The following is a 17,734-nucleotide window of genomic DNA, read 5'->3' as shown; positions in this document are numbered from 1 at the left end:
CCTTCCAAGACTATTCAATACTGATTTCCTTTAGGATGGACTGGCTTGGTCACCTTGCAGTCCAAGGAACTCTCAAGAGTCTTCTCCAGCACCACAGTTCAAAATCATCAGTTCTTTGGCACTCAGCTTTCTTTATGGTCCATCTCTCACATCCATGCGTGACTACTGGAAAAACTATGGTTTTGACTAGAAGGACCATTGTTGGCAAAGTAATGTCTCTGCCTCTTAATATGCTGTCTAGGTTGGTCATAGCTTTGCTTCCAAGGAGCAAGCATTTTTTAATTTCATGGCTACAGACACTATCTGCAGTGATTTTGGAGATCAAAAAAAAAAAAAAAAAGTGTCACCATTTCCATTGTTTCCCCATCTTTGCCATGAAGTGATGAAATCAGATGCCATAATCTTAATTTTCTGAATGTTGAGTTTTGAGCCAACTTTTCCACTCTCCTCTTTCACTTTCATCAAGAGGCTCTTTAGTTCTACATTTTCTGCCATAAAGGTGGTGCCATCTGTGTATCTGAGGTCACTGATATTTCTCCCAGCAATCTTGATTCCAGCTTGTGCTTCATCCAGCCCAGCATTTCACATGATGTAGTCTGCATATAAGTTAAATAAGCAGGGTGACAATATACAGCCTTGATGTGCTCCTTTCCTGATTTGGAACCAGTCTGTTGTTCCATGTCCTGTTCTAACTGTTGCTTCTTGACCTGCACACAGATTTCTCGGGAGGCTGGTAAAGTGGTCTAGTATTCCCATCCCTTGAAGAATTTTCCACAGTTTGTTATGATCCAAAGTCAGTACACTTTGGCTTAGTCAATAAAGCAGAAGTAGATGATTTTCTCGAACTCTCTTGCTTTTCTGATGATCCAGTGGATGTTGGCAATTTGATCTCTTGTTCCTCTGCCTTTTCTAAATCCAGCTTTAACATCTTAGTTCACATAGTACTGAAGCCTGGCTTAGAGAATTTTGAGCATTATTTTGCTAGTGTGTGAATGAGTGCAATTGTGTGGTAATTTGAACATTTTTTGGCATTGTTTTTATTAGGGATTGGAATGAAAATTGACCTTTTCTAGTCCTGTGGCCACTGCTGAGTTTTCTTAATTTGCTGGCATATTGAGTGCATCACTTTCACAGCATCATCTTTTAGGATTTGAAATAGCTCAATTGGAATTTTATCACCTCCAGTAGCTCTGTTCCTAGTGATGCTTCCTAAGACCCACTTGACTTCACATTTCAAGATGTCTGGCTCTAGTTGAGTGATCACACCATCATGGTTATCTGGGTCATGAAGATCTTTTTTGTATAGTTCTTCTGTGTATTCTTGCCACCCTTAATATCTTTTGCTTCCGTTAGGTCCATACCATTTCTGTCCTTTATTGTGCCCATCTTTGCATGAAATATTTCATTGGTATCTTTAATTTTCTTGAGGAGATCTATAGTCTTTCCCATTCTATTGTTTTCCTCTATTTCTTTGCATTGATCACTGAGGAAGTCTTTCTTATCATTCCATGCTAGTCTTTGGAACTCTTCATTCAAGTGGGTATATCTTTCTTTTTCTCCTTTGCCTTTCATTTGTCACTTTTCTCAGGTATTTATAAGACCTCCTCAGACAACCATTTTCCTTTTTTGTATTTCTTTTTCTTGGGGATGGTCTTATTCAATGCCTTCTGTATAATGTCATGAACCTCCATCCATAGTTCTTCAGGCAATATGTCTATCAGATCTAATCTCTTGAATCTATTTGTCACTTCCACTGTATAATCATAAGGGATTTGATTTAGGTCATACCTGAATGGTCTAATGGTTTTCCTTACTTTCTTCAATTTAAGTCTGAATTTGGCTATAACGAGTTCATGATCTGAGGCACAATCAGCTCCTCATCTTGTTTTTACTGACTGTATAGAGATTCTGCATCTTTGGCTGCAAAGAATATAATCAATCTGATTTCGGTGTTGACCATCTGGTGATGTCCATGTGTAGAGTCATCTCTTTTGTTGCCGGAAGAGGGTGTTTGCTATGACCAGTGCCTTCTCTTGGCAAAACTCTGTAGCCTTTGCCCTGCTTCATTTTGTACTCCAAGGCCAAATTTGCCTGTTATTTCAGGTATCTCTTGACTTCCTACTTTTGCATTCTAGTCCCCTAAAAGGTCTTGTAGGTCTTCATAGAACCATTCAGCTTCAACTTCTTCTTTGACATGGTGGAACTGTGTATATTTGAGGGCCAGATGTGGTTACCCTTTTAGCTTCCTGAATAATTAAATGTGGTTGAGTGCTCTTATGGTGTAGAGCTGCTGTTGTTGTTCAGCCACTCTTTGTGGCTGAACTCTTTGTGACTCTGTGTCTGACTCTTTGTTACCCCATGGACTACAGTATGCCAGGCCTCTGTGTACCTCACCATCTTCTGAAGTTTTCCCAAGCTCATGTCCATTGAATCATTTTATTCACCACATTGGTGAATGAAGAAAGAGACTCGGAGCAATGGGACAATAGTTTTGCCCATTTTTCCATGTGCACAGTTGGACACATATAGTATTTGGCACTTCTTGGGTTGGGAAGATCCCCTGGAGAAGGGAGTGGCTACCCAGTCCAGTATTCTGGCCTGGAGAACTCTATAGTCCATGGAGTCACAAAGAGTTGGACATGACTGAGCAACTTTCACTTTCACAGAGTGAAAGCCCAGTTTGAATAAAAACCATGAGAGCTGGTGGAGTTGCTGTGGTATAGTATTAAACCTGGAATCAGCTCAATCAGCTTGGATATCCTGGCTTTCCGTATTGTTGCCACAGTCCCTTTGTAGAACTGAGTTTCAGCGTCTTCAGTATCTTTCAGTGTCTTCAGGTTTTCTATATATATAAAACATCACACAAACATATCTGTTAATTACCAGACCAAAAGAAGACTTCCAAAATGTAGTTCATGGTGACAATGTTCAATGAATATTTGCTGAATGAAACATGGTGACAATGTTCAATGAATATTTGCTGAATGAAACTGAAATGGGACCAGGCTTCTCCAGGCCCCTCACAACTTTTTTGAGATTACCAGAAGTTCCTACAAAAGTTAATTCTGTATGCACTGTGAGATTATGGGCTCACAGTTTACAGGTGGAAACGTTGCTGGGTGTGGTACACTGGAGAGCACTGTGGGTCAGCAGCTACTGGGATTACATGTGTGGCCTTCTCCTGACCCCATTCCCGTGAACTTGAAGGCCACCTACCTCTGCCTTACTCAGTTTCCCCATTTGTAGATGTTTGTGGAAAAGTGTAAACATGATGGAATTCTCCGTATAAATTAGGCATTGTGATTCCATGGAAGGAGATGTGAGCTAGGGCCTCCAAAAACCTAAATCCTATTGATAGTTCATTTGACCAAAATGTCATTTCTCTAGGACTGTCTCATTAAAACAGCTTTGTGTGTTCTTTGGTTATATACCAGGCATTGTGTGACCACAGAGGTGAATAAGGCATGATCACTGCCCCTCTATTGACTCTCCGTCTAGGGAGGGGAGAGCTAACCAGTAATGACTAAGTGTGAGCAGCTTCTTGGAGGCAGGTAGTATGTACAGTGATGACACTCTGAGGAAGTGGTTAACTGTGCCTGAGTGGATCAGAGGATGTTTGAGAGCAGGGTTTTCCATCAGTAATAATTGTCTTGCCTTCCCTTCCATGTCCTTGTAAGGCTAAAAGGTATGTGAAAGAGCAACACTGTCAGACATTAATAATAATAATACATAAATAATAATAAACATCATTATTATTCCATTATCAGTCACATTCAGATATTATACTTTTAGGTATTCAATGAAAAATAAACTCCACACTCCTGGTGAGTCTCTTACAGGGATGTTGAGTTTTCCCTTTTGTGTTATAAAGGGTCAGACTCTGCATTCATAAATAAGAGAATGTGCGATCTGAGTCATTTGGCCTTGCAGAGGGTTTTTGTTGTTTGTTTTTTTTAAATTCCAAAGTCGTGGGGCTCTTCTGTCGTTGCTGTTGTTTTTTCTCATTCCATGAGTTGATACCTGTCTTCACCTACCTGTTTTAATTACTGATTTAGACGATACATACTTAGTGAACACTTTGTATGTATTCAAGGAGTATAAATACAATTAAATAATGCAATCAAATCTGAAAGACATGCTATATTTTACCCATGATAAGTGCTCAGTGGAAATAAATGATGAGTGCAGTGAATTGAAAGGGAAGAATAGTGAGTGGGCTCAGATCAGAAGATCAGATCAGTAGATCAGAAAAAGCTTTGGGGAAGAAGCCACACTTGCACTGGCCCTGCATGCACTCTGAGGCACAAGAGTGGTCTTATCCTTGCCATCTTACACAGAGATGAGAGTGTGAATGAGCCTGATATCTTGAGTGGCATTGAAAGGTCCATTTCATTTAGGAAAGATTCATAAAGTAAGAGATAAAGCTGAGAGTACAATATTTTGCATGTAATATTGGCTCAGGTATCAGCTGATGAGCATTTTTACCCATGTGTCTTATTTTTCCTATGAGCACAGAATCTACCTCTTTCTTATCTTCTTATCTATCAGAGTGCCTTTCATGTAAGAGTTGTTCAGTAAATATTTTAAAAATTAGTGTTGCTGAGTTATTTTAGATATAGCTAAAGACTTCATGGAATTTGAAGAAAATAGGAAGATATAATTTTACTAAAGGTTTTACCTCTAAAAGTGGGACATGGATAGCATCAGAAATAGTTTACACTCAACTCAAAAGCCTCAGCTGATTGGGTATATATTGAGCTAGAAGACCCCATGATAAGCATAGCACAGTCATGTTCATAATATTTTTATCTGGATAGGATGCATGTCTACTTGAGTGTGTTAGGCACTCTGGTGGGTTGGATTGTTCATCTCCAGAAGGATGGCACATATCTTTCTGTTAAACAGTGTCACTTGACGCTTATGCTCTGCTCACTTCCTTGTTTTGCAGCTCTACAGCTCCATGGACTTTGGAAGACGGTGGCAACTCATGCATGAACGCATCACACCCAACAGGTTTTACTGGTAAGCCCCATCCACAGTCTCACCACTCTCTTGGATAGGAATCAGGCAACTTGGCTCTCTGGCAATTTCTGGACACTTTCAGCACTTGAGGTCATTGTGTGTCCTAGCCCTTTGCTACTCATTTTGGTTCATGGACTGGTAGCATTAGCATAACTTGGGAAGTTTTAGAAATACAGAATCTCAGGGCACATTGAAACTTATTAAGCAGAACTCTGCATATAGCATAATCCCTGGTGATTTTATATGCACATTGAAGTGAGAAGCCTTGGACCAGAGAGCTTCTTGAGAAGGTCATGACTGGGTGCTCTTAGCTATGTATTAATCTCCCCTCTTTTAGTAAAAAGTAGATATTTTATGAACCTATTCTAAAAAGCAAGCATTTCCTAAAACGTACTATGAAGAACACTAGCAGTGCTTCTTCTTCCAAAAGCATTTCTACGGTCACATAATTTTAGGTAACAGTTATCCAACTCTGGCCTCGTGGAGACTCAGGATTCACATTAGGATATTAGAGCCTCTGGAGAAATGCAGAGTAAAGGAAGCTGCCAGACATGAAGTCACGGATTCCCAAACTCACTTTACTCCAGAATCCCTTTCTCATGTCATACCTGATCATCCTTTAGAACAACTTCTGTGGAGCACATTTTGACAAGTTTTTCAAGGAGTGAATACGTTTCAGCTGGAAAATTAGCCCTTTCCCCTATTCAGAAAGTGTTATTAACTGGTATTTTTTATACACGAATTCTATTGTTAATTTGATTGTAGCAGAGTAAACTTGGTTTGGTATAAGGTTTACTTTTTACTCTTCCTAGCTATATGAAATGCTTCTAACATGTATCATGCTTTCATTTCTGCAGAAGCGATGGCCAAATATATCTAGGAAGGTATGTAGGAAGCATATACCAAAGTGTATAATATGCTTAATTATGTGCTTAATTAGAAACAGAAACAAAATTAACAGTACTTAAAAGTAGTACATATTCCATGTCTCATATTAATACCTTAGTTCAGCTCCCTTAAAGAGTCACGAGATGACCCTTCATGCCTTCCACAAGTTAGGGGTGGTGTGGAGGAGCAGTGGGGGGATGTACATATATGCTTCTTTGAACATATATATATATATACAACCAGCATCTTTGGAAGCAACATTTCACCCTATCCCCTCTGCACCTACAGAACTATGTTCAGAGTTAAAATGATGATTGCTGAAGCACACTGTGAAAATCAACTATGTCTTATTATATACAAAGTACTTGGAGAAAAAAGAGAACTGGTAGTACTGCTTTACCTCAATGCCTGGACTATTCCCAGTCATTTTTCCCTTTGCAGACCAATTATTATTTGTTCTATAACTACTATTTCAATTATTATTTGGTCTGTATTTAGAATTATATTAAGATTTTTTCAATAGACTGAGACAGAAAAAGGAAATATTTGTTTTTCTGATGTGCTAGTTATATAATTACTGCCTTTTGCTCAGCTAAGATGGACCAGTTTCTCAGTGTCAATTCAGTTCAGTTCAGTTCAGTCGCTCAGTCGTGTCCGACTCTGCGACCCCATGAACCGAAGCACGCCAGGCCTCCCTGTCCATCACCAACTCCAGGAGTTCACTCAAACTCACGTCCATCCAGTCAGTGATGCCATCCAGTCTTCTCATCCTCTGTCGTCCCCTTCTCCTCCTGCCCCCAATCCACCCCAGCATCAGAGTCTTTCCTAATGAGTCAACTCTTTGCGTGAGGTGGCCAAAGTACTGGAGTTTCTGCTTTAGCATCATTCCTTCCAAAGAAATCCCAAGGCTCATCTCCTTCAGAATGGACTGGTTGGATCTCCTTGCAGTCCAAGGGACTCTCATGAGTCTTCTCCAACACCACAGTTCAAAAGCATCAATTCTTCGGCATACCATCACTCAAAAAGAAAGTGGAAAGTGAAAGTTGCTCAGTCATGCCCGACTCTTTGCAACCCTGTAGAATAGTGCATGGAATTCTCCAGTCCAGAATACTGTAGTGGGCAGCTGTTTCCTTCTTCCCGGGATCTTCCCAACCTGGGGATCAAACCTAGGTCTCCCACATTGCAGGCGGATTCTTTACAAGTTGAGCCACCAGGGAAGCCCAACCATCACTCAAAAGTCCCTCAAAAAAAATAAATAAATAAATAAATAAACAAAACCCTCTGCTGTTTCTGAAACAAATTCTTGAGATGGTAAGGCAGTTAGCTGACTAGGAAGTCAAGTTGATGAAGAACGGAAGTACAGTAGACTGGATAAGCCTTGTCATCATTCCTGAAGGAAATTAAATTAAGTGGATGAAGGGTAGCATTTTCCTATTTGCAGAGGGCAAGAAGGGAATGTTCCAGATTCTGTCTGCCTTCCCCCTTCTTTTATAGAGCAAAAAGAGTAAATCCCCAGGTCCTGTAATTATGTTTCATTTCTTTTCCACCCTGTGCTTCTTTCATATATGCCCCCATGGGGAAATATAAAAGTTAGTGCCTGTGCTGGCTAGCCAAGTAGTAGCTGAAAATTCCATTTTTGTAATTATCACTTCTCTGTTTCTGATATATAATTGCCACGATTATTCTTTTAGGTGTCACTGGAGTTGTAGAGAAAGACACATAGACCTCCCCCCCGCCCCCGCCCCCATTGATAGAATCATGATTGTGGAAAGCTCTTATGCTGAAAAGACTTGGCTTGTATGGGTTAGGCATGGAAATATTGACTCGATACCTCCTTGAGGAAAGACAAAGTGTGCATTTGTCAGGGTATAGAACACAGCTTTGGTTAAGACAGAGCCTCTCGGGGGTCTGGTCTCTGAATCCATATAAATGGAAACGGTATTCTTCCTGTTAACTTCATATAGTTATTGAAAGGACAAGATACCATCCTTTCAGAATTGGACTCTTGGCAATTTTATTTCTCTGTTTCAGATTTATAATTTGTAAGTTATGTCTTTAAGTACTATATTTATTAGTAGTTCTGAATTTATTCAGTTGCTCAGTCTTGTCTAACCCTTTGCAACCCCATGGACTGAAGCCTGCTAGGCTTCCCTCCTGTCCTTCACCATTTCCCAGAGCTTGTTCAAACTCATGTCCACTGAGTCAGTGATGCCATCCAACCATCTTGTCCTCTGTCGTCCCCTTCTCCTCCTGCCTTCTATCTTTCCTAGCATCAGGTTCTGAAGACCATAACATGTAATTGATTGGTCATTTTTTCTGGGATCCAGAAAATCCTATGCCCGGTGAGACTTTTCCTGTGTACATCTAGTAACAATTGAATGGGTCCAAGAAGCCACATCTCAACCTAACTTTATTGTCCTCACTCTTTCTTGAGTCTTGATTTTTCTGAATGTCATAAAAACAAGACAAATCAACAGCCAAAAGCCTTAAAACTGCTTCTTTTTGAGGGATGATGCAGAGTGAAGTGGTATTGGGGCTGACAGAGATACATGGAGGGAAGGGCAGTCATGCCCAAAACAAGAAATTGAAGTAAAAGACTTATCTTGCAGTAAGTAGACAAATAGAGTAAACATGCAACCCAGACGGAATATTGCCCAAATACTGTTGTCTATAATTTGGAGATTTTCAAATTTCTAGGGATAGATCCTTCATGAATGCTAGGTTTCTTCTCCTATACTGCCTCAGTTGGTGGAAAGTAGCAACCTAGAGGGGACCTGTGGGGAAGAACACCGTGATATAGAAATGATTTCTGCCAAGGGTGCAGAAGAATCAACCATCTACGATGACGATCAGTGTAATGGCTGTGAAAATGCATCAAGAACTCTAAGGGGTATCATGATTATTCATTTCCTCCTTTGTGGCCTACAGTGCCTATGAGTTAGACAGGGCATGGGCCATAATTTTCCCATGGGCCATAATATTAGCATTAATAATAAAAGATTCATTAGAGGTAAAATTTTCTTTATGAATTCCAGATGTTCTAATGCCATCAAGAGAGGTCACCTAGGAATCTTGCACTATGGAGTGACTCCACCATCATGCCCTGAGCATCAGACTGACATGTAGACTCTTTTATGTGTGACCCTTTCACTCATTTGATATGTGGTTAACAGGCAGATTACTAGCCCTGTCATGCTCCTCTTCATCACCCCAGTTGCTTTAGCAAGTTTAGTTTGCAGGGAGAACACAGGAGGAGCTAAGTATCCTACTGTAATCTTTCTCTAGTCTCTTCTTGGGCAGGGGTATCAGAGGGAAAAGTGTTTTTTTTTTGTTTAATAGCCTACTGAGCTGCAAATGAATAGTACCTCCACTCTTCCGCTGGGAGATATTTAACAGGCAGGCACATTCTGCAGTGGGAAGATTGTTTTCATTGCACATCCAATTTGAATACTTGTTATGGTTCACAGCTTTACCTCGGTGGCCCCTCAGTCTCCCTAGGTGTTCACCCTCCTCTGGCTTCTTTTCTGATGAGGGGACAGGCATCCTAGGCCTTGCTGAGTTCTCTGTGTAACTGGGCTGGCCTCTAAGTGCCTCTGATCCCTGATAGCATTTGTTTGTGTAGTATCATGAACAAGAGAAAGAATGTCTCCTATGTCTCTTTCTTACTGACTTCCCCTTAATTGTTCTCTCTCCTGAAAGACCAGGGTCCCTTTGTTTTTCCTTGATGTCACTGCAGGAGAATGTCTGATAAAGTAATACACCCAAAGCTGCCAGGAACTTAAATTCTTACCCCTTTTTTGGGGTCTTTGGGCTGTAAAAATGGACTGGTCTTTAGAGTAGAAGAAAAAAGAAAGCCCTATAAGAAGTCAACAGGTGTGGAACAAGCTCTAGATCAGCCCACTTCAGGGCGCTCAAGGAGAGGAGGGTTCCTGATGGATGGCTCTTTGAAGCTGTAACAGTGCCTGGCTGCAGGCTGGAGTGGATGGCATGCAGGGACAGTCAGTATGGGCTTCACATCTCCTCTGTCCTTTGATTTAATTTGGCTTACTCTTTGTAGATTTCTAATGATGGTTGTGCCAGCAGCTTCTATTTTCTTCTTTCAGAAAGGTCATTAGGGAGGGTAGGAAAAATGTAAAAGCAAAACATGTCTCGTCTGGTGTGTAGAGCTAGAATGTCCTAGGAATATATCTTTTAAAGAAGAAAGGAAGGGTATGGACTAAAAACTCCTTTCATCACAATATTTCCTTTCCAATCTTCCATTGTTCTTGTTTTTTCCAGTCTCTTTGTATGCATATGCTCTTTTATACATAGCTTAAATATTTTGCACATGAATTTTTATAATCTGCCTTCTCCCCTTTTAATGTTCTATTATAACAATTTTATGATATTATAAAATCTTTATAATCATTTTAATTGTCTATGCAACACTTCATTATGTAAAGAGACATACTTTATAACTCTGTTTTTATTGACCATTGGAAATTTTCATATTTTTCATTGTCATAAATAATAGTTTAATATTTTATGCATATTTCCTTAATATCTAGGATTTTTTCCTTGGACAAGTGTCCTTGGTAGCCCAAATAAAAACGTGTGTTTTTTCTCAGTCTCAACAGACTGTCACATTCAAATGGAATGACCAAAATTCAACACTGAAGCATTTTAGGGAAATAATGTTTTTTATTGAACGTTTTCTTAAAAGAGTTGCAAAGCAGCATCACATCTCACAGCACACAGCAAGCTTTTATAAAACTTCCTTTGTCCATATCTAACAGTCCAAGATCCTGATCATCATGGTAGTTACTGTCTCATCTTTTCCTTCTCTTTCCATGGGCTCTAAAACTATTCTCAGTCACAGAAGTTCATTGTCCACAGCATGGCCCCTTCCAGAGAATACCTTGTACCCCACACACCTTCCTCCCCAGGTATCATCAGCTTTTCTTATATAGAAAAGCTCATCTCACCATCTGTCACTCTTACCCTTCCCTCCAGGAAATCAATCTTTGCTGCACAGCCCTTAGAAAACATAGGAGGGGGAGCAGGTGATTGTTAGAGTCCAATAACTTTGGTTTAATCACTACTAAAAGGAGAATAATTACATCAAAATATATACATTTTGAGTATCTTTAATACCTTTCTTTAAAGATGTCTGTTGTGTGCTGTTGTATGTTCTCACCTAAAACATATGCAAGTATGAGTCTCCTTGTAATTAACATTGACTTCATTCTTGGGGCAGGCAGCTTCCGGATGGTCCCCAGTGCCCTCTGTCTTCTGGGCACCTTCTCACTGAGTTTGAACTCCTTTTAGTGACTTGCTTCTGGTGACTAGAGCGTGGCACCAATGGAAAGATGACACTTCAGAGATTCATCTTCAAAAGTTTTTGTCTTAGGGACCTTGTGATTGCTTTGTGAGCTGCCCTGCAGAGAGGCCCATATGATAAGGAACTGAGGGAGGTTGCAGTCAGTAGTCAGTGAGGAAGTGAGGGCCTCAGTCCAACAGCTCAGTTCTAGTGAGAAATGGCTGAATCCTGCCAACAATCTTGTGAGTGAGCTGGGAGGTGGGTCCTTCTCCAGTCAGGCCTTCAGGGGAGACTGCAGCTCTGGCCAGCACATCAAGCCTGTGAGAGACCTAGAGACAGAGGCACCCAGAGGAGTCATGCCCAGATTCCTGACACACAGGACTGTGAGACAATACACATTTGTTATTTTTAGCTGCTAGGTTTTCTAGTGAGATTGTCTGAGCTTGTTTCATTCTATTCTGTTTTACTCTGTTTTGCATTCTGATGGCATGATTTTGCTCTCTGAGTATACTCTTTGATGCCTGTGTGTGTTTGTGTGAGGGTGAGCCCAGTGTGCAGATTCCCATTCAATGAAGCGCTAATCTTACTTATAAAAATCCCATTTATCTCAGTCCTGGACTTACCTAGCTCAGCCTAGTAGTGGCTGTGAGAGTGGAAGACAGAGCAGAGAAGCAGGAGGTGAAAATGGGACATGATTACCTTGAGATAACGTGGCTAGTGAACCCTCTTACATCATTACTTCAATTTAAACTCTGAGATCTCACCTGTTCTGGAATGTGTTCTGTGTTTTGCTTCAAGGATAAGCTCCTAAACTATGGTTCCTGAGGAACTGCACGGCGAGTCATCCTTTGTCTGTTAATACATTACCCATGACAGAAGGAGAGTTAAGGGATAGGCAGAATGGCCTGAGATTGCTTCCTGGAAAATCAAGGTCTTTTCAAACAAAGTTACCATTATGGGCGGAATTTTTGAAGCAGCCTCTACAATTTTGCAAACACAGTCATTTGCAATCTCGAATAATGGGATTTAGGCATCGACCTGATAGAATCAGATTTAGAGGCCCTTTGCAAACCAGGGTATGCCACAAATAATATTTAATTCAACTTTCCTTTACATTTTTTAAATGGTGCAGCAATTTAAAAATGCATTACATTCGGAATAATACACGCAAGGTCAGAAGGGGAGATGTGAAAGCTCAGCTCGCAAGGAGAAATCAGTTTCTACTTTGCTGATGGGGCCACCCGTATGCTATATGTCTGGTTGCATCTTGGCCTTGGAAGAGCTATCTTAGTGCTGAGAGCAAATGCAGCACTTGAAAGCTATTCATGGTTCTCAGCCAGTGCACTGAGGAAAACAGAAAGCTCAATCAAGACCTGTTGGACTCATTCATAATTATCCTAAGCACAGATGGGTTCTTTGAAGGAGGGTAAACAAGGAGATGTAGGTAGTTCTAGACTTGATGAACTCTTTACTGTGAAGAGAAGGTGTCATATTTGACCCTGCCTTGGGAACTCTGAAAAGATTTGTGTGTCAAGCAGAGAAGTCAAACACTGAATTAGGTAATGTATCCACTTACCTAACCCAGTCTATGAAAAATTCCAAGATACAAATGGGAAACATAATTTCTTCTTTTCCCAGCTTCTTGGATGGTTTCTCTGGAATTAGAGACACATGGCTTCCAAATGCTTCTTCCACCCCATGACTATGTGGAAAACACGAGAAATAGTTCTTCAGCTCAGAGAAAGGGGAATCTCACTGATAAAATTTCAGAGGGTATGAAATGTGATTGTTCTCACAACGGGTGAGATTTCAGAGGTTACTGTCCTTTGAGGAGAGGCCAGGAGAGACCCACGTGGAGTAAAGCACTTAGACTGCTCTAATCTTCCTGAAACTCAAATTGTCCATTAGAGCTTCTTCTCCCTATATGAAGAAGTGGGGACGGTGGACCACTGATAGTAATGAGCTGCGTTTAGTGGCCTTGACTAGGGAATCTGAGAATTGGAGGGTCAAGGAGAGGTCTAGAGAGAAAAGAAAGAAAAGGATATTGAGCTGAGCAGCTCAAGGAGAAAGTATCCAACTAAAGAGTTGAAAGTGAAAGTGAAAGTGAAGTCGCTCAGTCGTGTCCAACTCTTTGTGACCCTGTGGACTGTAGCCAACCAGGCTCCTCCATCCCTGGGATTCTCCAGGCAAGAATACTGGAGTGGGTTGCCATTTCCTTCTCCAGGGGATCTTCCCAACCCAGGGATCGAACCCGGGCCTCCTGTATTGCAGGCAGACGCTTTATACTCTGAGCCATCAGGGAAGCCCCAGCTGAAGGGTTGGAGGTTGTTTAACATGCAGGTTGGAGACAGTGTTACAGGCAGGAGGAATCACCCTTTTCCTCGCTGAGGAAATCTAAGCTTGCTCTGTTTCTGGTTGGGTTAAGAGTGTGTATTAACCTGAGGCTACCATAACAAACTGCCATAGAACTGGGTGGCTTCAACAGTAGATGTGTATTTTCTCCTGCTTCTGGTGGCTGGAAGGAGATCAGGGTGCCAGCATGGTTTCTGGAGAGAGCTCTCTTTCTGGCTTGTAGACTTCTATCTTCTTGCTGTGTCCTGTCATGCTTTTGCCTTTTATAAGGACACTATTGCCATGAGGAGGACTCTACCCTCATGACTTCATCTAACCCTAATTACCTCCCAAAGGTCTCCTCTCAAGATAGCAATGCCTAGCATTGCCTTAGGATCTGCCTGCAATGCAGGAGACCCGGGTTCAATCCCTGGGTCAGGAAGATACGCTGGAGAAGGGAATGGCACCCACTCCAGTATTCTTGCCTGGAAAATCCCATGGACAGAGGAGCCTGACAGGCTACAGTCCATGGGGTCACAAAGAGTTGGACATGACAGAGCAACTAACACTTTCACTTTTACATTAGAGGTTAAAGCTTCAACATGTGAATGAGGATGAGTTGGGAGTGGGGAACACAGTTCAGCCCACAGCTTGATAAAGCAGGGAAGACATTGAGAAGAAGTGCAAAATTTCCAGAGAACTTCTCACCTGAGGCAGAAGTGCCTCAGGCTTGTAGGAATAGATGGGAAGGAAATACCAAAAATTCAAAAACAATTTTTAAAAGGTACAAACACAATATACTTCTTTTTTTCTGATTGTAGCATCAACCAAAGCTTATTGTAGACATTCAAGAAAATGCAGGAAAATAAAAAGAAAATAATTACTTCTAATTTCACTGCCCAGAAGACATCACTTTAAAAAAATCAAGTACTTTTCCATAGACTTTTCCTTTATTATAATGTAGTATAATTTTCAATATACTTGTTTGTTTGACAATTGAAATCATGCTGTTTATGAAATTTTGTATCTTATTAAAACATACTTGAACATTTTCCTGTACCATTCTGTACTCTCTCTAAACATAATTTAAAATTTGTATTATTTGAGTTGTATTTTAATTGGTGGCTATATAGTAATTTAATCACTCTACTATTATTTTACATTGTTCTTGCTTCTAAACATTTACTATTAAGGAAGTTACTGGAATGTTATTTTGAAAGCCTCTAAGTAATTATCTTTCCAAGGTTGGTTTATTATGATTTTTAAGGATAGACTACCAAAACAATATATATAAATATTAGCATGCCAAATTGTTCTCTGGAAAGTTTATACCAATTTCCACTCAAACTAGTGAAATGCCATTTCAACACCTCATAAAAATTTAATTTAAAAAAGTAATCTAATTTAATGCAAAAATGGATTTCCCTTGTTTTAATTTGCATTTCTTATCAGACTGGTGAGCTTAGACAAGTTTTCATGTATTTATTAGCCATTGTATCTCTTTTATGTGACCATCTGTTTTTGCTTCTTCTTTATTATAAGTTTTTTATATAGTCTCTCATTTTGTTTCAATGTTGTCTCCAGTTTGTTCTTTGTATTTTAATTGGCTTATGATATCAAACATACTTTTAAAAAAATTGCTCAAATCTTTTTATTTTTTCTGTTATATCTCCTATTACTTTATGTGTAGATTATGCCCTCAACTGTGATCATGCAACTATTAGCTGGACTTTTCTGATTTGCAGTGCTCCTTTATTAAACAGTGTATATAATACATATATATTATACATTAGATTATATATATTAAAAGACTCTGTATTCTCCTATATTATGCTTCAGAAATCTCATTACTGATAATTGTCTATTTCATCTTGTGACTGTATTATAATTTAATCATTTTATAATTATTTTATCCATATTTTTAGAATTTAGATGGATATATATTTTTAGAATTTGTAGGATTTTAATTTTTTTAAGTAATTAAAATCTACTGAACATCTTCCTACTTAATTCTGTGCCCATATTTCTGACTACTTTCTCTGATGGTCTCCTGCAGGAGAAACTCTGACCAGAAGTTAGGGACCACTGAGGTTGGTAACATTTGTCAACAGCCTTTATCCTGCTGGCTTGGTCAGTCCTCTGTGCCCTGAGTCAGACCAGACTGTGTTCAGTGAGTGTTTATAACACAGCGTAGTGCCTAACTGGGCAAGTCTCCTCTCTTGCAAAACATAAAACAAAAATAGAACCTTTTCTTCTCTTCCCAAATATTCCTGGGCTTATTTTACTTATCTGTCCATCCAAATAAATTTAGAATCACTTTGTCATGTTTCAAAATGTCCTGCTTCCCCCCACCACTATAAAGCAGCTATTTAGGTTATTGGTTAGAATTGTGGCAAAGCTATAAATTCATTTGGCAAGAACTGAATGTTTTTCAATATCCAGTTTTCATTTTTGGCCATATGGTTTGTCTCTCCTTTTATATTACTTCTTTGTTTCTCAGTAAAAATTGTATAGTTTTCTTTATATCAGTCTTACATATTTCTAGTTAATATTATTTCAAAGAATTTTCACTTTTGGTATTATTATAAGTAAATATATTTTGTATGTAACATCTTTATTCAGACTGGCATGACTGAATTGGGTAACCAATTCAGTTAGAGGTGTATATATAATTTGTATGCATATAAGAAGTGTATCTATAATCTATAACCAACAGAGGTATATCTGTAATTTGCCTACATGCATATTTAGTTGGTGCCCTAAGATTCTTTATATTATAAAGAAAACGTGTTTAAGATTTTTAAGTGATCAAGAGAATGTGATATAACTACAAATTCATTCCTGTGGGAGTTTAGGAATTAAAATAGGAGGAGAGCTTTGCCCTTAATAGCTGTATGAGATTGGGCAATGGTAGTTAATCAGCTGGTGTCCTTTCTGGCTGGTGGGACATCAGTATACCCTGCCATTGCCTCCTGGCTAAATGTCAGTCTTTTTAGCTTGGAACATGGTAAGTGCTCAATAAATATTAGATAGAAAATTAATAATAAAACAACTTATGAGAAGATAATTGGAAGAAATGACCATCCACATTAATTTACTGGCAGATAATACTTAGCATCTCTTTGAAACTGAGCAAGGTTGAGTGCATCTGCATATCTTATTTTTATTCTATGTTCAAATCCCATTCATTACCTAATAGTCAGTGTTCATATTTCTGATCTGTTTTCCAGCTTTCAGGCTATGTCTTATTATTATACTTGTTAAAGCTATTTTTAGAGAAAATATTTCTAGCTTGATGTTAATAAAATTCATAAAACCATAAGCTAAAGATTATATTGTATCTTATCCTGTGTACTTTAATAGATGTGATGCAAATGTTGAGACATGTCCGTGCAGATTGTGAATGGAACATGGCTAGAAATGGGAAGCACCAATAGAATATGAGTAAGAAATGTCATGATTGCTCAGAAGTTGAAGGGCACAGGTTGGTCTGGTATACCAAGTGAAGATTTCTTAGAGGAAATGGGATTAATGAACCTTGAAGAGTGGGTTTACTTGGCGAGTAAGAAAGGGAGACAGGTTTTCTTGCAAAGGGAAGCTGATTAGAACAAAGCTGAAGTCATGGGATATTTGGAGAGCAGTTAGTATATCTGCTGAAATAGCGTTTCTCAACCTCAACGTTTTTACCATTTTGGTATGAATAATTATCCTGTGTGTTGTGAGAGGTTTCGTTGGATCCTTGGTCTTTATTCCATAAATGCTTACAAGTATCCCTCTAGTTGTGAAAACCAGAAGTATCTCTAATATTCTCACACTGCCAAATGTTCTCTGAGGGGCATCTTCACCCCTGACTAGGAGACACTGTGCTAGGAAGATAGGATTTGTGTTGAGGGGCAGTGAGAAATGAAGCTGGACATATAGACTAGATTCAGACTGTGAAGGGCTTCAAATACCGGGTAAGTGGTTTAGACATGTCGCTCTGGCTAATGGAGGGAATTCATCTTTTGTGCAGGGAAATGACATGATATTCATATTTTATGAAGATTTATTAACATTTGGCACTTTCCTTGCGATGCTTAAGTGCATTCTGCACAGCTCTCTGTCAATAGATAAGCTACTGATTTTTCTCAAGACAGATGCAGCTCCTTTAACGTATCTTGATCCCAAGTTTCCTTCTCCAGTGGAAAAAGTATG

The 17,734-nt window shown here is 39.4% G+C and overlaps 1 protein-coding gene across 3 annotated transcripts in view; it reads left to right on the top strand.

Annotated features, from left to right (window-relative positions):
- Window positions 1-17,734, top strand: part of SORCS3 (sortilin related VPS10 domain containing receptor 3) — a 633,894-nt gene that overhangs the window by 401,257 nt on the left and 214,903 nt on the right. For all 3 annotated transcript variants that reach the window (XM_027529080.1, XM_027529079.1, XM_027529078.1), the window contains one exon: window positions 4,949-5,022. In XM_027529080.1, the coding sequence (XP_027384881.1) occupies window positions 4,949-5,022 (74 nt within the window). The remainder of the gene's footprint in view (window positions 1-4,948; window positions 5,023-17,734) is intronic.

This window comes from Bos indicus x Bos taurus, chromosome 26 (assembly GCF_003369695.1).
Source record: "Bos indicus x Bos taurus breed Angus x Brahman F1 hybrid chromosome 26, Bos_hybrid_MaternalHap_v2.0, whole genome shotgun sequence".
NCBI classification, from domain to species: Eukaryota; Metazoa; Chordata; class Mammalia; order Artiodactyla; family Bovidae; genus Bos; species Bos indicus x Bos taurus.
This window is presented reverse-complemented; position numbering and strand designations above follow the sequence as displayed.